At 40.9% G+C, this 22,165-nt stretch overlaps 1 protein-coding gene across 1 annotated transcript in view; it reads left to right on the top strand.

The window, feature by feature from the left end:
* LOC117378653 (3-hydroxyisobutyrate dehydrogenase, mitochondrial-like) overlaps positions 1 to 22,165 on the top strand; it is a 44,239-nt gene that overhangs the window by 16,716 nt on the left and 5,358 nt on the right. Inside the window, exons 5-6 of the mRNA XM_033975298.2 lie at positions 10,170 to 10,303; positions 11,068 to 11,144. Coding sequence (XP_033831189.1) covers positions 10,170 to 10,303; positions 11,068 to 11,144 — 211 coding nt within the window. The remainder of the gene's footprint in view (positions 1 to 10,169; positions 10,304 to 11,067; positions 11,145 to 22,165) is intronic.

Raw genomic sequence — 22,165 nt, 5'->3', positions numbered from 1 at the left:
CAAAAGCTATTTCAATTAAAACATCTTAACGGGTCAAATTACATTTTAACATAGGACCTCTTATTTGATAGTAGCTTCACAGTTCTTGCATCCATTAAACTTGTGAGTTTGTGGAGAGTTTTCTTTGCAGGATGTCAGAATAGTGTCCCAGAGCTGCTGTTTGGATGTGGACTGCCTCCCACCCTCATAGATCTTTTGCTTGAGGATGCTCCAAAGGTTCTCAATAGGGTTGAGGTCAGGGGATGATGGGCCACACCATGAGTTTCTCTTCTTTTATGCCCACAGAAGCCAATGATGCAGAGTTATTCCTTGCAGCATGAGATGGTGCATTGTCCTGCATGAAGAGGATTTTGCTACGGAAAGCACGATTCTTCTTTTTGTGTCATGGAAGAACGTGTCGCAGCCTTGTTGGGATGGTGGTCATCCACCAACCATCCACCACTCCATCCATCTTGACGATCCAGGGTTGCATGGCACTCATCAGTGAACAAGACTGTTTGAAAATTTGTCTTCATGTATTTCTGGGTCCACTGGAGCCATTTTTGCTTGTGAGCATTGGTTAAGGATGGCCGGCTAGAAGGTTTGTGCATAACTGCAAGCCTCTGGACAATCCTACATCTTGATATTCGTGGGACTCCAGAGGCACCAGCAGCTTCAAATACCCATTTGCTGCTTTATAATGTCATTTTAGCAGCTGTTCTCTTCATCACATATATTTGTCTGGCAAAAACCTTCCTCACTGTGCCTTTATCTGCACGAATCCGTGTGTGCTCTGAATCGGCTACAAATGTCCCAATAGTATGATGAACACGCTTACTTTTTTGTAAGTATTCAACTATTTCACCCTTTTCGGCACTAGATCCTTTTTCTTTTCCATATTGCTTGAAAATGGTGGTCTGCTTAATAATGTGGAACATCCTTCTTAAGTAGTTTTTCCTTTAATTAGTCTTACCTGGCAAACAGGTGTCTGAGATTGAGTTCACTGACCCAAAGGACCCTAAGACACAATGGCATCCATGAGTTTCACTAGAAAACAAAAACAAATTACCTTTATGACACTTAAACACAATTTGCATCATCATTTAGAACACAGCATAGACAAATAAAACGTTCAACATTAAATAAAACACACAATAAATATTAAGCCCCCCCCAAAAAAAATACTGTTATAAAAGTCCATACTGTCGTTCACTGAGGGTCACGTCCCAATTTTATTCCAGCATGTTGTTCTTGTGGTTGTGGTTAGCTCCAGCCCATACCAGCTCTGTTAGATTGGCACAACCTTCGGTCCAGCTGCTGAGATCTGTGTTATGTGCTTGTTTAGGTTTTTCCATTTGTTCAAGAGCAATCTGCTCTGGTGTAATTATAACGGTGCTCCACACGAGGCAGCGCTGTTGGCTATAAATGTGCTTATCCTGAATGCTCCCTTTCTCCTAGGACTCTTAAGCACAAAGTGTGGATTAGTATAAGGGCTACTAACTTGAGTGCTACAGAGTCACATGCCAAATTTCGCACCTACATCATGTATAAAAGCGGGCACAATTCTAGTTGTGCATGCAGGATTCAGGCTTTTTGAAGTACTTAGGTTTGGTATTTCATGAACAGCTATAAGTGTTGTACATGAAGGGAAACAAGGAAAAGGAACTCTGACAAAGCGTAAAACAGTTCAAACCAAGATAAACAAAAGCTATTGGCTGATCATTTGAACACTGAAACTTCATAGATTATCGGCTTATGGTATCACAAGGTCAAGATTATTTTGTATTCTGTTGAGGGAGACAATGCCAATAAGCAATATTACTACCTGAACAAGACAAACACAGAGTAGCTTTGATGAAACGTACCATTGTTTAAACAACTTTTATAGAATTGTACCTTGCTATAATTAGAAACGAGGATCTAGGAGAGAACATGAGTAACTAAGTAGCTTCTTTGAGTACAGTGATAAACTATATTATTAATTACTGTCCCGTCCCTAACAACATAGTTAAAACATGACGTAATTGAAAGAATAGGAATGCCTAACATATATATTGCTCTTTACAGGTTCAACAAAACCCGAGCCACACAAGTGGTATTTTTGTAGCCACCACAGCTGTCCTAGAGTAGACTCGAGGAGGTGAGGCTGCCAATTTCCTCCAATGGCCCCTCTGCTCACCTCCAATCATACAAACCCCACATTTTAACATAGACAAGGTGGGTGAAGTGTCCTGCTGAAGGAAACAACAACAGAACTTAGAGTGAAATTCAAACTGCCAATCTTCAGGCTGGTGGACAAGCGCTAACTGAGCCGCTGTCACCCCAGTCTAGTTTCTACATTACAGCTCTACATTTCGACTTAAACCAGGTGTCCCCTGCATGATTTTGCCCATGTGTAACAAAAGATTTCTACTGGTGAGGAAAAGAATAAACGTGTAATTGTCGTACAGTCAAAGATGAGCTGTGACTGATATCAAGCGTGTCTGATATTTTGGAGTCTTGGTTGCAGAGTGAGCCATCCTCTCGCTGCAACAGAGACAGAGACAATCTCTTTTAAAAATATGGCCAACAGTAAATACAAGTGCTCTTAAGTAACAGCATTTCTCCCCTTTTCCATTTTTCTTGTATGAAACTTTTACAAACACAAAAACATTGCTAGCATGCAGTGCTAGCCTTAGCTACCCATTGTAATTGTCACACGAAGCCTAGAGCCCGATATTCTCTCAAACTGGTTGTAGCCATGACTGATCGTGTGAACCATCGTACAGTGTGCATATGTGTGGTCTAACTGCTATTAAACATGTTGAACAGGCACTAACTAATTTTTTTTTTTCTGAAAAGCCTTTGAACATCACTGTAGAGAAATACTGCCAATTTTAAACATGTGATAAAGACTTGAGATTTAATGAAGCCAGATTCAAACACCGGCTTTACTAGTTCTCCGTCGTCCCTTTAAACTAATGGAAACTTGAGCGTGGCATAAACACTGTGGCTTTGACTTCACAGGCCAACCATCAGTACCATCAGAAAACGGTTACAGAGAAGACCAGAGCAAGCGCATGCCATCTGCTCCAATCAAACAGATCACAGGGAGCCGTAGCATGGAGCACGTTTGTAGTTCACATTAAATTCATTAGCACTCAGAGCCGTGTGCACACAGAACACGGACCCACAGCCTCGTAACCACTACTGCACACGGCACTCTGCTCTAACATGGAGCAGAGCCACAGCAGGTTCACACGTCACCACGACTTACTTATGAGCTGTGTGCAAAGCAGTTGGCACGTTTTATTGGCGGTAGGCTTCATTTAAACAGCATTAGTGGATATGAAGCACTGCTGAAGGGGCTACATTTCCCTAATTAACTTGGTAATATTCCATTGGAATTATCAGGAATTTCTGATAATTTACAGGACATGTGTGGAGATTGTTACATCCCTAAAACCACACTTACATTGTACAAAACTAGTCAGTTACACTTGATATTGCATACATTCATTTTCTAGCAGTTTCTATCGATCTATAAAACCAGTGTTGTCACTGATGCCGATATTCAGTGGATGTTTCCTAATGGCCCTATTACAGGTGAAATGTGAATAGCCTATGTGTTAAATGGGAGGAAATGGAATCTGATAAACTTACACTAAAGTACCTGTTAAATGATTCACTGTGACGAGATCAGAGTACGACTTTCTTTAGTGTTTGTGGTTTCACTGATGAAAATGTGCTGCACAGCCCCATCTTATCCTGCATAAAACCCTTTCTGATCTTGTGTCATTACTCCCATGCTGCAGTCTCATCTCCACACCAAAGCCCTGTGTTAAAGTGTCTGTTAAGGCGCTGATTGCTGGTTCATATAGGGTCTAGTGAACAGTTAGGTCCACCACATGAATGAGGTGAGTGTACAGTCTCACAGCCCTGTACAGCAGCACAGTGCATCCATCACACATATATACACATATTGACACAGAAAGAGGGGAAGTGATTGGAATACGCTTAACACAGAGGACCCGAAAGTGGACTGTATTCTTTTTACTGTTGTCACATTACTAAAATTAAGAACTTGATTTCAATTACTAAGGAAAAGATTTGATATCTAATACCAATATTGGTACCACAATGACAAGTCTGTGTAATCGGTGTAATTAGTGCAGAAATGGCCCAAGGTAGAAACGGTTTCAAAGGTAGTCATCAGAACATCGTCATCTGTGTGGCATCCGGAAGTCATTTTCAATTTGAAATTCAGTCAAAACTTCTCTACCTACCTTTTGTAAGCTTATCTACCAAAAAAAAAAACATACTAGTTTCTTAAAAGCAACATTGTATAACTTCTCTGAAAGTGGAACATCACTTGTATGATTCCATGGAAAGAAAGTTAAATATACTTCAGAACATTATAGCCAAACAACGTTTCTGTTGTTTCAACAATTCTGCTACTTATGCTTAAATAAATTATAACATCTTCCTTTTCATCCAAGCCAAGTTGTAGGCCCACACTTTTGCCTCTCCCATCTAAACCACTCCTGCTCCCTCTTCTCCTCCCCTCTCTCTCATGGAGCACCCCTCGCCCTTGCTCCCTCTCGCCCTCCGTCATGTCCTCCATCATAGGCGTACACTCCATGCGCTCCCCACATCCCCCCGACGATCGCGGGCCGTCACCTCCACTGGGATGGATGAGGCCCGCACCCCTGCTCCAGAAGCCTCATTAGGATTCTGCTTTAATCCGTCTCTGCCAGAATGGGCCTAAGAACCAACAGGACCCCCCTCCACCCCCGGTCCACAATGCTAACAAACAGCACCAGCTCACAGCGCACTCTTATGGTAATGAGGTATTATTGTAGCCGCGGTGCACATCTTCCATCACGCCTGTGTCACAGCTTATAGAAATCCACTAGAGATCATAAGAGCTTATTATGGGTGATTAGATAATTTGAGGGGGAGAGTGGGTGGTAGGCCATCCCTTGTTTTTCTTCCTTACCTCTTTATATACTGCTTGGTTGTGCTCCCAGGCTCCCTCTCTTCTATTGTTTCACTCATCTCTCTCACTCTGTCTTTCTCTCTTGCTCTCCATTTCTCTATCCCCCTATCTTTTGTTCACTTTCTCTTTTCTCTTCTCTTTCTATTTCTCCTCTCTCCCCTTCTCACTCTTATTCTTCCTGTCTCTCTCAAACTCTCTCTCTCCTCTCTCTCCTTCCCTCTTTCCTATCTGACTTATTCTTTCTGTCTCATGCTCTCCTCTCTCTCTCTTTCTCTCTCTCCCTTCTCTCTCTTTTCTCCCTTCTCTCTCTCTGCGATATATCGACCCATACGTTGGCTGTGTTATCAATAATCTCCTTTTTAGTGGTCTTCTCCGGTGATGCGCACTAATGAAGCAGCAGTTGTCAGCATGTTTGGGGCTGAGGGAGGGTAGGACGCTCACAGCAATCAAGTCAAATATAAAAAGGCTATTATGGGACCCTCATGATGATGTCATATTAGGGGCGGGTGGTATGCTAAAATGTTCATATAGCCTTATTGTAGATCCTAGATCAAGGTTAGTGCACTTTATTATCTATTATGAGGTAACTAAAGCTATCTGCTGCTTCTGAAATTTGGCATCTTTCTGTGATTGGTTAAATCCACCTGGAGCACCACTCAGAGCATGATAGAGGCTGACCAGTAGGAGGAGTGTGTGTTTGAGCATATAGACCTGCATTAAACACAAGTACTGTATTATGACATGGTGATTTCACCAAAATAGCAGTTTGACACAGGGATCAGATTTCAACTTAAATATTACACGTGGCCAATATGACAACAAAAATCTATGCACAATTTTACTGGACTCTGAATGTGTCATCACCCATAGTGTTCAGCTCCAGCAAAATGAAACCCATCAAGGCTAACAGTTATAGGGGCAAATAAGAACATTTTAAGACCAAAATGACGAGGCTCACTGCAGCAGTTAGAGAGAAGTCTGCCCATTTTGTTTTGTTTTTTTCAATTTGGTTTATTGCACTGAAAAACTCGGGCTTGAATCTCCACAAACCTAGAACTCTGATTTGGCTTGGAGAAGGACACTTACTGCTTCCATGGAAATGTCATTCCTTTTCCAATAATTTTACATAGTATGGTATGAAACTTAAACATACATTTATTTCCATGGAATATGTTCCTATGTGTGGTTTTAATTTCTATTTCTATGGAATCAGGCATGTGACTTACCACTTCCAGAAAGTGGAAGCACATTCGCCAAAAGGGGGAAGCACTATGTATGTACAAAAACGTTCCTTTTAGTAATTACATTTAGTGCAGCTGTCACATTTGAACAGAAAACAACAGAAAATATTCTATTGCATTTTGTTGTATAGTGGTCCCTCGCTATATCACGGTACACCTTTCATGGCCTCGCTGTTTCGTGGATCTTTGTGTCTGTAATTTTACAGCGTATGAATTTGTTTTGATTGGCTAAGGGACTGTAGACCATTGTCAGTCAGTCTCCTCCATTCCGTGTCTCCTGTACAGTACAGAACGTGTTCATTCTAATTTACATATGTCCCCGATGAAACGTTCTGCATTGACAAATTTCAGAAACACTTTGGACTTAAGTGTTTCTCTGCAAGGAGAGGCCACCTCTGCGGATACTGCTGGAGCAGAGGCACATGAACAACAGATTTAAAGAAGAACGTTCGAAGAATGGGGATATAATATACGAAGGTTTGAATTTTGAGAGTGTTTAAACAAGAGAGAAATGTGAGAAAATGTTAATGCCTGTCTGAGAAAAGTGTATAAAGTGTGTGGTGAGGGGTTTAACAGCCTTAAAACATATATAATAATTGTAAAAAAAAATGAAGCTGACTACTTTGCGGATTTTGCCTATTGCGATTTATTTTTAGAACGTAACCCCAGCAATATACGAGGGACCACTGTATTGCCAATTGAAACCAAAAAAGTGCTCATTCCTCCCAAAACCCATTAATCTGTAGTATGTTTTTTTTTTTTTTTTAGGTTTACTCCCATTATTACTAGCAGAGGGCGCTAACACTAAACCATAATGTATCTCCTTTAATATCTTAACAACTGTACATGCCATATGTTCCTGTGTGATCTCCTTATGCTGCTGTAGTCCCTAATAACCCAGTGACAGCTCCATATAGCACTATATTATCATACATTGACAACAGCAGCCAATTAGAGAGGGGGAGGGGCTGATCTCGCATGGATCTGTGTTTACATGTACAGTAGTGGTCCTCATCTCTGCACTGAGCTGGAGGAGTATAGGACCACTTGAGCTGTTTTGTCACGGGTTAATTCCCTTTTAATTATTAACAGTGACATTATGAGGCTCTCACTGTTAAGAGGCCTTTCATTAGAGCGAAATGGGCCCCAGAAGACACGTCCAGCTGACTTCATCTGTTTGGGCTGCTGTGTTAGGCACTATTGTACTACGCTGTTGACTACGAGTATGCTTATAGCGTTGTCCAGATCATGGTACAAATTATGCTAATTTCAAGTATTTAGAATTGGACTTTAACGTGAGTGGATCATCATTTCAAATTTTGCACATTGTAAATTGCAATATTGATACAAAACAGCTTAATGAATGCTGAGTCACGGAAAGTTATCAGCAGGAGGGATTTTTTCTCTCCAATAGTAAAGAGTGGCCACTAATCCAAGATGGCAATATCCTGTCCAGTTATTTTAATAGATCTATGGCCCCGCCTCATTCTAGTGTATCATCATAGCAAACAGCAGATTGTCATTTAGATTTAGACCCAAACAGCACTTACAAGACCACACCTGCATGGGAGTTCATGTAAAAACAGCTATATGTACAAAAAAGTATTTATATAAAAACAGATTTAACTTGTGAATCATGAGGTTAATCTGCATGTGTAAATATAAATATACTAAATCTTTAGCTAATTCTCTCACTTACTAACTTCTCCTTTTTGCCTTTTCGTTGTCCTGTATGATCTAAATGTAATGATTAGTCGGTTAATTCAAATTTTGGTCAAGTAATACATTGTCAACCGATTAATCAACTAAACAACTAAAGGTCTACAACCCTAGTAGTGTCTCAGCAGACCTGACAGCCCTGACCATCCTCCAGCACAGACGTGTTAAACCAGCTGTGTTAAACTGTTTGAACACGGCACGCTCCTTAAGCCATCAGCCCCCTGGATGCTCCGAGCCTAATTGAACATGATAAAGTGTGCAGTTAATTACCCCTGTGTCCTGTCAGCACTCCGCCCATGAGGGGTCCACCAGGGGGGTTCCAGCCCAGAGCCCTAGGCACAGCTGCTGCCCCGGGACAAAAGGCCATAGCTCCCTAGAGGAATACCCACTGTCCCTTTGAGAGTGAGAGAGAGAGAGAGCCGAAGGGCCACGTATGACCTTTTCTACACAGTCACTCATGCTGCTGCTGACAAATTGTGTCCTTTACGGTTTACTGCACTATATTCTTCAGTGAGAGTCAACTACACCTGTTCGAGAGCTGTTGGTCGATGGTGTTTGGATTACACCCCTAAACCAAACACTGCCTAAACATGACTAAGCCAGTATGAAATGGTATTAAGTGCAAGTAAAAGTGTGTATTTTTGTATATTTGTATGAATGGGCGCTGCAGAGCTGTTGTTTGACACATTCCGCTAACGAGGCAATTTGGATCTCAACTTAATATTAGCGACACATCTCCTCTTGCCTCTGTCTGTGCAGGTGAGCCTTGATCTGTCAGTGTGCTGTTCAGAAAGCATTTTTTCCTCCGCCACCAGTGCGTACAGTGCTCACGGTGTATTTAGCCACAGATGAAAGAAAAGACCATTGTATGTAGTGCCAGGTAAGCAGGCACGTGTGTGCATTTTTATGGGCCGCCATTTGCTTGAAGCTCGTTATCATGGAAATCAGTTGGGTGATCAGCTGATGGGCGATCAGCTGATGGCCAACGCAGCAGTGAAGTAAAGAAACCTAAATCTATTGAGTCATTCCACAGAGCACAGTATCCATCCGTCCATCCTTCCGCTTATCCGGGGCCGGGTCGCAGGGGCAGCAGTCTAAGCAGGGACTCCCAGACTTCCCTCACCCCGGACACGTCCTCCAGCTCCTCCGGTGGGACCCCAAGGCGTTCCCAGGCCAGCCGAGAGACATAGTCCCTCCAGCGTGTCCTGGGTCTTCCCCGGGGCCTCCTCCCGGTGGGACATGCCCAGAACACCTCCCTAGGGAGGCGTCCAGGAGGCGTCCTGAGCAGATGCCCGAGCCACCTCAGCTGGTTCCTCTCGACGTGTAGGAGCAGCGGCTCTACTCCGAGCTCCTCCCGTGTGACCGAGCTCCTCCTATCCCTAAGGGTGCGCCCGGCCACTCTGCGGAGGAAACCCATTTCAGCCACTTGTATCCGCGACGTTGTCCTTTCGGTCATTACCCAGAGCTCATGACCATAGGTGAGGGTAGGAACGTAGATTGACTGGTAAATCGAGAGCTTCGCCTTTGGGCTCAGCTCCTTCTTCACCACAACGGACCTGCAGACGCTGCACCGATCCGCCTGTCAATCTCCCGCTCCATCCTTCCCTCACTCGTGAACAAGACCCCGAGATACTTGAACTCCTCCACTTGGGGCAGAGACTCACCACCCACCCGGAGAGAGCAAACCACCTTTTTCCGGTCGAGAACCATGGCCTCGGATTTGGAGGAGCTGATTCTCATCCCAGCCGCTTCACACTCGGCTGCAAACCGCCCCAGTGCCTGCTGCAGGTCCTGGCTCGAAGAAGCCATCAGGACAACATCATCTGCAAACAACAGAGATGAAATCCTGTGGTTCCCAAACCAGACCCCCTCCGGCCCCTGGCTGCACCTAGTAACACAGTAATGTGTGAAAATGACCTCTGAGAACCAATGCACTACTGATGAGTTTCAGTTTCTTGTTTAAATGCGCCATTTTAACTTTTACCAATCAATAAATCGAACACTTTGCTTTGACTGGTTAATTGTTTTTCCTAATCTGAAACCCATGGATAGTACCTGCTAATTTGGTACCTACCTACTATCAACTTTGCCACCTCAGCTAGTATGTTTTATCTATCAGTCTTACACTAACTTATAATTATAACTTCTAAGGACCATCGTTGCTTGTATATTTGAACAGTTTGAGTCTTCCAGTACTTTCTTACCCCTGCCACTGTCACCCTTTGCCTCTTATCCTGTGTGTGTGTGCGCAGGTGTGGGTGCTGCTAGCATGGCCAAGCTAACATTCATGGTGGGGGGCCCAGAGGAGGAGTACACGGCTGCCCAGGAGCTGCTGACGTGTATGGGGGCCAACGTGGTCTACTGCGGCCAGGTTGGGTCAGGACAGGTAAGGGCAGCTGACCACAGCAGTTATCCACAGTGGTACAGGGTTTTTATGTTTTTATACTCTGAATGCACTAATATGTACAATTGACAATAGGGCTACAAGAAGTTGAGTTTGTAATTAGCCAATGGCAAAACCTGTAATTCTTTAGCCAATTTATAATGTCTAAAACCTGTTAACGCCATAGTTTAGTTTGACAGTTGTAAACACTTATAACATTTAATATTTGAATTTAACTGTAATTCTCCTGAATTTAAACTGAATCTTGTAAACTGATAAATTGCTAACCTCTCTGCAATCGCAATGCTCACCAAAAAAACACAGTTAGTTTTTTTCTTTAAATCATTTAGCCCTAATTTATAGGTGCAATAGGTAACTTTTCTGAAGGAGGGTCCGCAAGCCCATGTCTCCATGGAGATGTTATTATTTTGCCTGGAAATTTCTACACACCATGGTATCTATTTCCATGGAGATAAGCAAGTGAAGCCATCAGCTCAAGTAACAGGTCAGTTCTGTGGAAAGGCAGAAACCACTCACAGTACCACGAGGTTTCCAAAATATTTGTTTTAGCAAAAACACCTGTAAAAAAAATTATAAATGCAAGTAATGTTTGTATGCCATACTGTGGAACATTCTAGGCAAAGCAACATTACCCCCATGAAGGCAAGCAGGTGGCAGACCCTCCATAATAACATAATAGTATAGATTTTTTTCAGTTATATAGTCTTTTACCCTGTTTCCTGTCTCTTTATATGAACTCCCTGTAGGCTGCAAAAATCTGCAACAACATGCTGCTGGCCATCGGGATGATCGGGACCGCCGAGACCATGAACCTCGGCATCAGGTAACACGTTCTATTGAACTTAAAAAATGAAGTCTTGTTTTGATCATTACATTTAGATATCCTAACTGTAAACGGTGATTCTGTAGATTCACATATCTAGGGCTGTGTCGACTAAAAAAATGATTGGTTTACTAAAGACATACTTTGTGTGTCTATTAGTTTACAGTGGGGACAGTGGCATGAAAGTGGCAAAAGTTCTCAAAACCTTTCAGTATCTCTGTAGAGCATTAGACCAAAACTTGTATTAGTCAACTAATCATTTTATTTATATTATAAGGATTTATAAGGAAGAACAGCATAAAGAAGTGAAGTAGTTAGTTGAAAATATAATATTTTTTGTATTGTCTGTGTAATCCCTCAGTCGTCCAGGTCTGAGCCATAGCAAAAGACGAAGTTTAAATCTGTCAACTGGACAAATTGTTGTAGGAGTGAAGACGTTACATCTCCATCTCAAAGCCACTAACCACTCCTTTGAAGACAGTGAGATTCAGATTTTAGCCAGAAAAAAGAAATGGTTTGAGACGGGAGTTAAAGAAGCTATTTTTGTGAGGAAAGACGGTCCTTCCTTAAACAGGAATGGGGGCCTTAGACATCATCTATCCCCCATCTATAACTCCATCCTCAGACCCAAACAAAGAAAACAATAGCAATAGCAGAGTCATTAAAGGTTAAATAGGGTAGTTTCAGCTGAAACTGGAGACAATAGCTGTTTACAGTTTCAGTATGGTTAGCCCCTCCCTTCAGATAGATATAAGGCAGTGTCCACCAGCAATCTGACCAGAACTGAAGAAATGGCTTGGATGAGTAGCAAATGTCTTCACTCCTACAATAATTTGTCCAGTTGATAGATTTAAACTTTGTCTTTTGCTATTTTTTGTAAAAAGACAGATTAAACTCAAAATGTAAGTTTAATGTTTTTGCATAAACACCTAGTAAATTTTTCTGTATAGATTATTGTTTATTGCAATTATTTCAGTGCAGTTGTAGTCCTGTGAGTGCAATTTAGATCAGATACATAAAGATACAGAAAAGTTTTGAGAGCTTTTGTTCTGGCCCTTTTTAAGTCCTCTAATCAATCTGCAAGACATGTCTTTAGTCAACCATGAATTTCTTTAGTCGACTACTGGCCTAATCTCCATGATCCAACCATGTATCATACCCAAACAACTAATACAGGAGCTATTTATACAAAAAAGTACTAGGAAGTACTAGGCTCCACATAAATCCTTAAATGTAAATTCAATAATTATTCAATTAATTCAAATTTAGTTGACTTAAGACATCATCTATAAGCAGAGTATAGAGCTGCACAAAAGCCAGTTGGTCTTTCAGAACACCCTGAATCTGGTATATTAAAGTCATTATTTAGCAGAGAAGGGCCCACTCCAGAGAGGATTGGGGTGTGTGTTTGTGTCATAAAAAGGGGTGTATCTGTTTGAGTGAGATGGATGAGTGGGCAGGGCCTGTTGTCCTGATTTCCATCTGTTGATAGACCTCTATCACAAAGCTGTCAGTGTACTCATCCCTAACCAGATAATGACCTCATCACCACACATTAGGGATAATTCACAGGCTAAAACTGCCCAAACTGAATATGTGTGTGTAGTGAGTGAATCTACCACAACTGGTAACATGCAGCAAGTGGCACTACTCTCCACTTCTTTCAAATAATAGTTAAGAAATGAAAAAGTTTAAAACATACTTGAGAGCCTTCTCCATAGAGATAAATACATTTCATTCTACAATCTGGAAGATTACAGCCAAAGGAACAACATCTCCATGGAAACAAACAGGAGAAGGTCAAGGGCATCGTCCTGGCCGAAGAAGAGTCAGGTTTGTGGAGATGCGAGTTTTTCAGTGTAATTTAAAAAAACAAAACAAAAACATGACATTATTTCTGTCTACTTTTTGATTTAAAAAAGTTACAATGTGGGATTTTAATGATTGGAGATTTACATTTTTCATGGGTTTCAACTTCTGATTATAGGAGACATTTTTTACAGTTTTAAATCAAAAGGTATGTTTTTTGAATCATTAATTGCTATTTTTCGTCACTCTGAAACCCATGCATATGATATATTTTACTTGTATTCTTTTTATATTTTCTTCCTCAGATTTAATTCCAATATTTGGGCTCAGTGTAGTTTCTGAAACTGAGTACCAGTCCAATATCACAGTCTGTGAAAAAGGACAGCAACGCTCATACACAGATTTCAACAGCTAACTGATAACCAATATTGGGACGATGTTTTTTCTATATATAATTTGTTATTTTAAACTACACAAAATTGCATAGCCATATTATTCAGTATGTTTAGAGATGGGCCTAATTATTCTATACTAGAGTCAAAGTATTTTTCCATCCTGACAATTTCTTGTTTTGTTTAGTAAAGTCTCTAGTCCTCCTCCCTCCTCCTCAGCTGCCTGCACTCTGTTAAGTGGAGGAGAAGAGAGCCTGTGAGCAATTAAACCTAACTTGAAGACAGCAAATACGTCTAAACTGATCAGTTAGGAGGCAAACAAGGCAAGTCTGATAAAAGCATTGCACAAGTGACAGGTCATGAGTGAATAGTCGCAAATTTATTCAAGCAAACATATTGTCAAAAACTGATATAGTGTCTTTAAAAGACCATAACGTTGTCTGTACTGGGCCTTTTGACTCAGAATAAAGACAGGATAACAGTTTAATACAGCAGCAGCACATCTCTATCCCAGATCGCTGCCCTTTCCACGGAGCTGTTTTCTTCCTGCATGTGCGAAGGGGAGGCAGGGTTAAGCCTTTCATTAGCAGAGGGCAATATCGGTCAACTGGTACCAATTTTGATCAGTATTACTCAAACATGTGAATATCGGTCGATACCAATACTTAGCTGATATATTGGTCTAACACTAATTATGTTCAGTTTTGATATTGTTGGAATTTCTCTTTACATATGCCATCTCATTTTCTAGGGGGTCCAAACACATAACACTAATGTACAGATATAATACAGTAGTGGTATAATTGGGTTTTTTAACCCAAATATCCCCCCCCCCCCCCCCCCCCCCCCGACTCAATACCACTTTTTGTTTGGTTATTTCTTCCCCAGATGATCACTTCCCTCTGCTATCTTTAATCCCTCCCCTTCTATATAACTGATTAGGCGACTCATTCCATAAGTGTGGATTTATGCCGTGTGGTGTTTCCCGTTTAGCTGCAGTGATGGGGCTCCTGTGTAAGCTCTGATTTATCTGTGCAGAGGAGGGAGCACAGTCGTCCAGGGTGCACACATAAATAAGACCACAGTAGAATAAGGCTGAAATATGGGCACTCCCATTTACACCGCTTCACTCTGCACGGCACAAATGTAAATCCCAAGTCTCAGAAAATTGATATCTAAAACACTACAGGACATAAATAGCTTTTATAGGAGATGTTGTCATGCTGTTGATTTCAAATTTGTTTTTAAAGAGGTAAGTGCTTTTTGGGAGTTAATTTCAAATGTGGCTACATCATAAATAATAGTTAAAGTGAAAGTGTTATTTGGAAATGTTGACATAATTTTTCTAGGAAGGGACAAAGGATGAAAATTAGTACTGGCTATAATCCTGCATATTTACAGGTGTGGGATTCGTTCCCCATGCCTCTGTTCTTAATATGCATTGTTCCTTCATTAAATAATAAACAACAACAAACAACAATAATTGTGCAGTGTAGGACTGTAGGTCTTTAATCGATGGTGTTTTGTCCTTTGAGCTTAGTTTAGTCCTGATGTAGACTTGCTTTAGTCCTGTTCTAGTCTGGGTTTAGTCCTGGTCTAGGATATTTTAGAGATCGTTGCTCATTATTAATTATGCTAACCTAGCCTAGCTCTGCTCACATCCCACTATCTCCTTTCACTGTTGTAGCCCCTCCAACCCACTTTTGCTATCCAAAGGCACCGCCATGTATCTCCCATGGTGCACTGCCGCCACTCCCATATGCAAAGAAACACTCGCAGCCAATTTAGTCACACTGTCTCATCCCAGACTGAAGCATTGGCCTTTTGTCACATGTGTGCTTTACCTGGCTTCACACACACTCACTCACAGGCACTCACACACGCACTCACACACGCACACCCCCACACACCCCCTCACACACTCTCTCACACACTCTCACACAGTCTCACACAGTTTTGGAGCTAATTTGTTGATCTCAGATGGAGCCAGGCTGTGTTCAGCCGCGCGTGGCGTTCTGTGAGAGCAGAGGATGGCCTGGCATGACAATTATGACTGCTCCCTACACGCATACACACTCCCCCGGTGTAGGCTCTGTTTGCTTTGTGTCACTCTGTCTTTTAATCCCTTCATCTGGCCTTGTCATTTGTGCACGCAGTCGACCGTTCCGAGTTGAGCAAGGCTTTGTCACAATCAGGCTGAGGAAAAACGCTACAGAGATATGTTCACACTAACAGTAACTCACTCTGGTGACTAGTTATTGTTTTATTCATATTCAATTTCATAAACATTTCCCTGTTGCAGCTTTTGCATGATACTCAGTAGACTATTGTCTATTGAGTCCATGGCAGTTGCTTATAGCATGGCCTGAGTCACCATGGTGCATCAGCTCTGCTCCAAGCTCCACCCTCTGTTGTAAAATGTGTTCAGCCTCTTACATGTTTGAGAGTAGGAATATAGGATCTCACTATCATTAAATATAATCAGGTCGTCACAACCACAATTAAAAGTTTTATAGCCTTATTGCCCATGCAGCCCTAAGGCCGGCTGCACTAGAGCATTTTAAGCTCCATTCTAAACCTGATTTGCCACTACATGAGTTTGGGGAGATGTGGTCCGAGTAGTGCTTCTTAAAAGTGATTATTTGTGGTGGTTCTTCTCATGTCTGTGTGGTCATTGTGATTTTGTTACTACCATTTGTGGAGTCACGGCTTCAAAACCTCAAATCACAAAGTACATGTTGGAAACCTATGATTGTCACCAGTGCCATGTATCATCATGGCTACAAGGACTTTAACTGGCTCCTTACTATCAGTTTATATTGAGTGAATACACCACACATGTGGATCAAGCTGGATTTAATGCACATTTCTCTGGAGAGGCTGCTTACAGCACTCACGTCATATCCTCTTGTATTCGTTTTCATTATAACACGCTTTTGGATCGTATAACTCTTTTGCTGTACTCCGCTTGTATAAAAACTTTTTTGAAAACTGTGAGTGTGGCGGCTTTGTCCTTCATGTGAGTGTGAAAGATAATCGTTGCAAATTGTTCTTCTGTCTATGGTCTGCGCACTTTGTGTCATATCTTAAAATCACAGAAGATTTTCAAATATAACTCATTTTGTTTAGCTGGTATGGCACAGCAGAGATTCACAAGTTCAGATTAAACAGCCTTTCTTCACAGTGGAACCACCATTTGTTAATTTACATTTGCACTAATGAAAGACACCGTCACATTAAGGTTTCGCTCCCACACGGCTGTTTGGGCTGTAATAAAGTTGCGAATGCACAGTGATGCAGATGAAAGTGCTGCTTGAGTGTGTAAATGGCCCCGTAAACTCCTGTGTGAGAGGAGATGTGCTCATTAGCTCTGTAATGTCTCTAGAAACATAGTCGCACACTCCTTCCTCCTGCAAGTGACAAGATATTCACTAGCTCTCTATCCTTTTGTGATGTGTGTTTTGGCCTATTAAAGGCCCTGTGCCCAATTATTTCAATGTATTTGATCAAAGTTTGTCTTGCCCCATTGCAGATATATTGTATAATAAATAAGTCTGCTATGTACTGTCTGCATCTAATTATAAAGTGCTTTATTGTCCAGGAAGTGCATGGATAGCATGCTAGATGTTGTTGGCATAATGACAAAACTCTGCTCTGGCCTGAGAGTTGCGAAAAGAGCTTATAAACTCACCGTGGTGAATAATTAGCATGCTCAGAATGCATGAGGAATAACTTTTGACCTTAAAAAAATGTGGAAAAACACAACTGGCTCATTTTAAAGACAGTGCTGCAGAATTTGCCCACCAACTAGACAGAGACCATACTGTCATTGTGTCCCCGGGCAGGAAACTTCACTTGTGTGTGTATGTGTGGTCGGTTGTGACAGACGGGGTATCTCATGTAAAAACGGTCTTTCCCAAATTCTCAACAGAATGCAGAAAGTTGATTGTCATGTTGTTGACTCCTCCCATTGAAAATGCATTGGAGAAGGGTACAAACGAGGTTCTGTTTGGAAACACCGTAAGGGTCTATTTTTGACATATTGTTGTTTTTTGCCTATGGCTGTGATTTTTAGAAAACATTCAAATAGACATGGTCCAATATAGATTTTTTTGAGCTGATTGAGCCGATTTGAGCTGATTGAGCCAATATTTGTCTTGTATTTGTGGCTTATAACTGCTATTTGCCTTTTAATGTACGTAGAAGAGACCAAATTTATTTTGAAGTTTAGAAATTAACCTTTCGCTTTTGTATAAATAATAACAAAATGTAATTCTCTGGGATATACATGAATATATTTACTCATCTACTCTGTTCAAAAAGACAATTGTGATGCACTGATGATAAAGTGGGAATGAAACATGGGCATAAAAGACTTGCACAGTAACAAATAATGGCTAAACCATCCCTGTATACAAGTATTAAGTGACAAGGGGCTCTATTTACTCATATTTGTTGAGGTGCCATGCCATTTTGATTGCATGGACCCTGCATGAATCCTGCTGTGTAGATTGTTTTCTTTCGCCAGTTCATTTGACATAATCACATTAGCGTTCGCACAGCTACATGCTAACCATATCCATGTCCTCCCTTGTTTATCCATGTCAATCTTGTTAAACCATGACATGTTTCTCTCTCCACGCAGATTACGCTTCACCCCAGGCAGGCGGGAACTTTATTGATTTATCGTTAACAGAGGACAACAGGCCCCGTCCGTCAGCGTCTCCGGGCCCAATAACAAGCGACGCACTCGCTCCGCCGCGCTTTATTGTAGCACCGCCACCACTGCTAACCTTTTCAGCCACTGACCCAGAACACAGGGAGGGGCCGTCAAACATATGTCCCCCCAAGAGCACACAGTGCTGGAGGGGGAGGAGAGCCGGCGAGTCACAGTGGCAAACGCCATCTAAAAGAGCATCGTTTTTGTGAAGGAGCTTTAAGAAGCATTATATAGAAATGAATGATGTGATGTGTAATGTTGAGGTAAATGGGTGGAAGAATGACAACCGTTACATTTGAAAGCTCTAGTAGCCCTGTCATGATAATTACTATATCGACCTATTATTCAATAAATGATAGCTGGAACAATCATTTTTGTGGATCAATAGACTACAAATGACAGACTACAATAGACTGCTATTTATTTATTGCAGCTCAGCAATGAAGTATGCATGAAAAATCATGTAGCACTGTAGTTAGAAATAGTATTACCAAAAGTAGGTAGTGTAAATGGTCTGATTTGAAAGACTTATGAGTGGCATTATAGCTTGTAGTTTTATTTGTTCCTCTTGTGCTCGTCTCGTAAATAACCAAAATAAGAGACGCCATCATGAGCGAGCCTCCCTGTTAAGACGTGCGTCAGTCAGGCCACATTTCCAAAACATTAGAGCAGTTAAAAGCCAGCACCGCAGACACAAAGAGAACCCCGGAGAATGGAGCGGCTTAATGCCATTGCCATTCTTAATTAGTCGCGAGACAGCTCTTAAACGTGCGGTCCTGTGCGGCGTTGGCGGAGGAGGAGGGAGGGGCCGTCCATGAGCAGGCATCAGGCTCTGTGTTATGGTGTATGCAGTCAAGGCCCAGTGAAGGCGGCGCACGGCCTTGTTGTGGTGCACTCAAACTGTAATGTCCCAAAATGTGCAGTGACAAGCAAAGCCACAGACAGTGTAGTGGCTGGAGTGGCACCCCAGTAACACCAGCCCACTCTAAGGCTGTCTGCGCCGGGCTTATTAACTGTGGAAGAACCCACTTTCTTTATGGGTATTGTTCTACTTTGGCCATTTTGTCCAGACGCTGCTTGTGTACTAACTAGAAAGCTATTTAATAATCACAACAACTTCTGTTTTCTTTTACTGTCAGTCACCAGAATGAATATGTTAATGTGTCATGACTTATACTTTTGCATTAGTCTGTACAAGTAGATGGCTGATATATTGGTGCTATTATTGGTATGAGAGACCGTGATACTGGCTGATGTTTTCGTACACACAAGAAAACACAATTTTCTCTCTAGAGTGGGTCTTCGAGAATGAGACAAGATGACATTTTGAAACAATTTATGATTAACAAATTAGGCGATCCAATTCACAATTTTGGCCTCACAATTGCTATTTAATACTTGCGCTGTCATTGTAGTACTATTTTTGGAACTATAGCTTCTCAAATTGTATTACCAGATCAGCACATAATCAGCACCTTTTTCTGCTCAAAGCCAAATGCAAACTAAATGGGAAGATTTTGCACACATGATTTTCCCTTTGTGTGCACGGCCTTGTTTGCAAGATCTTGTGACACAGAATCTTGTCCCATTAGTATTGGTTATCAAGTGAATGGAATACATATGGAAGATTAAATTGTATCAGAAAAAATATATTGTGTTATACATTTTAATCTGTGAACTTTATTGTAATTTTACTTCAGCTTGTGAGCCTCAGCCAAAATATCAGACATTGGATATAAATGCAGTAGCCCCAAAGTTAAAGAGAAGTGGCATGAGTTAATCTAAATGTATTTACCTTTAGTACAGGATCCAGCAACTGGAGACATGAACTCTCAACACATTGTGATAGTGCTGTCCATTCCAGTCTAGTCCAGTGTGACTATGCCTCTGTTGTAAGGAGTATTATACTTCTTATGACATAGGCCAAAATAACAAGGGCTGATCTGGAGCTGGTACAGCACAGAAATGCTATAAAAAGATTGCTTTATAGTGGGTGAAGCGTCTTGGCTATGAACATAACAATGGAACAGTAGAGACAATGAAGACACTAAAATGATTTGGCAGTTTAAAATACTTATTTCTTTGTCTAATAAACACCAGTAAAGTTCAAATCAGTTTGTGGGACTGCACATTCATATTGAAATGGGTGCAAATTTCTATAGCTGCAATGTGATGCACAAAAGCCCTTTATGTCCACTAACTGAAATGTGATCGTACAAACATGCAAAGACAGGTTAACGTTTTATTATACCACTCTTTATACTTTGTACTTTTTCCAGTATTGCATTATTTGGAAGCCACACTATTCACTATTTGGTAATATATTCAGTATTTTACAATTTAGTAACACTATTGCTACTCAAGCTACTGTTTTGTCTCAATCATTTTATTAATATAAAATCAACCTTTATGTAATTTTAACCATGTTATAACCGTTTTTACTCATCATTACTTTACTCTAAGCTGTTTTTCAGAATCAGAATCAGAAGACTATTTTCATTGTGATTCTACATGTTTGAGTAATCCTGTATTGTCCTGAAGTTTAAGTTTTGTTTTCACCTACCACCCATCTCCACCAACTGCTCTGCATGTGTTTATTCAAAAAAGTCACACTCTGACACATGCATAGGGTTCAAAAATGTCACATAACAATTTTTCAGCAGTAAAAACATGTACATAAAAATCCCTTGCTACAGTGAAATGCCATAATGAAGAGGCGGGGCCCATCAGTTCTGCATTTTGGAACAAAAAGCTAATAAACCCATTTCTATTATGAAGTTTGTTGAGATCAAGAATTGTGTTTTACAGTGAACAAAATATGATATGGTGATCTCCATATGTTATAGTCTCATAAGTGCCAGGGGGCCTTCAGACTCTAAATTTTCTTATTATTCTTTTTGTCTACCATCTGATAAATGGAAACTATGAAGCTGTAACCCACTTATTTTCAGTCAAATCAACCCTCTGGGAAGAATCTGGACCAGTTTTTACTCCAAACCCACAAATAAAAAGGAACCCTAAAATTCACAAAAAATGAATAGGACTTTAATTGGAATTCCACAATTACAAGTGCCTAAATTAAAATTTTAGTGATATATGCTTCAGCTTTTACATGGGAACTGTCAAAACCCAACAAATGTTCTATCTACTGTTTACCATCCCTCCAGACTCCAGCTATACCTATCCTTTTGTTTACCATTAATAATCCAAACAGGATTTGAGATTTGATATTACTCTGTACAAAGCTTGTTCTCATTTTTAATGAGAGTAGATCAAAAAGGGCCAAAACTACAGCGCCTCATCTTCACAAAGAGCCCAGCCATTTGTTAGCGTTCCAAAGGGTTGACATAGGTTTAGTTTTAGACACAGATTTCATAAGGCTGAATTTGTAAGGGGTTAAATACCTTGAAAAAGTATGTCTTTTGTAATATGTGATGTTACGCTTTGTTTTACTTTTGCATAAGGATTAAAACATCATCAAAGTATTCAATTGCTGGCTTTAGACAAAGCTCATTGGAAATATTGCAGTATAATAGACCTTGTCACACTGACAGACTGGGGGGACAGAGACTCTAGTGTAGCCTTTTGTATCGCTGCACTGTGAGTTTTATGGCTGCTGTTGACTGCTTAACCACTCCACTCCTCCACTTTCTCTCTGCTGCTCAAAGGCTTGATGAGGGATAGCCCGGGTGCTAAACATCAATAGTGCATTAGGCCACATTACACAGCGCTGAGGCAGTATCCGTGAGGAATGGGCCGGGCGGGGTACAACAGGGGTCAGCGCCGTTTCTGGATTCTGCACTCATATTTCTCCTGCTCCTGTCCAGACTGGCCACAAAATGTCTTCTATCACCGATCACACGTTTTTATTTATTTATCTATGGTAGTGCAGTGTAATAAGGGAAAATCTGTAGTAGTTGAAATTAATTGGATACAGAATGTTCAATTTCAGTTTAGATATTTATTAGGGCTATAAGATCAATTACAAAAACTGCAATTGTACAAACATATTCTTAAATGTTATTCTTGTATTAGTTTGTCAGTTCATATTTCAGTATTTTTGCCAATTCTTCTGGGCGAGTTTAAAATTTGAAATTTCA

The sequence above is a fragment of the Periophthalmus magnuspinnatus genome, chromosome 11 (genome assembly GCF_009829125.3).
Source record: "Periophthalmus magnuspinnatus isolate fPerMag1 chromosome 11, fPerMag1.2.pri, whole genome shotgun sequence".
Lineage (NCBI taxonomy): Eukaryota > Metazoa > Chordata > Actinopteri > Gobiiformes > Gobiidae > Periophthalmus > Periophthalmus magnuspinnatus.
This window is presented reverse-complemented; position numbering and strand designations above follow the sequence as displayed.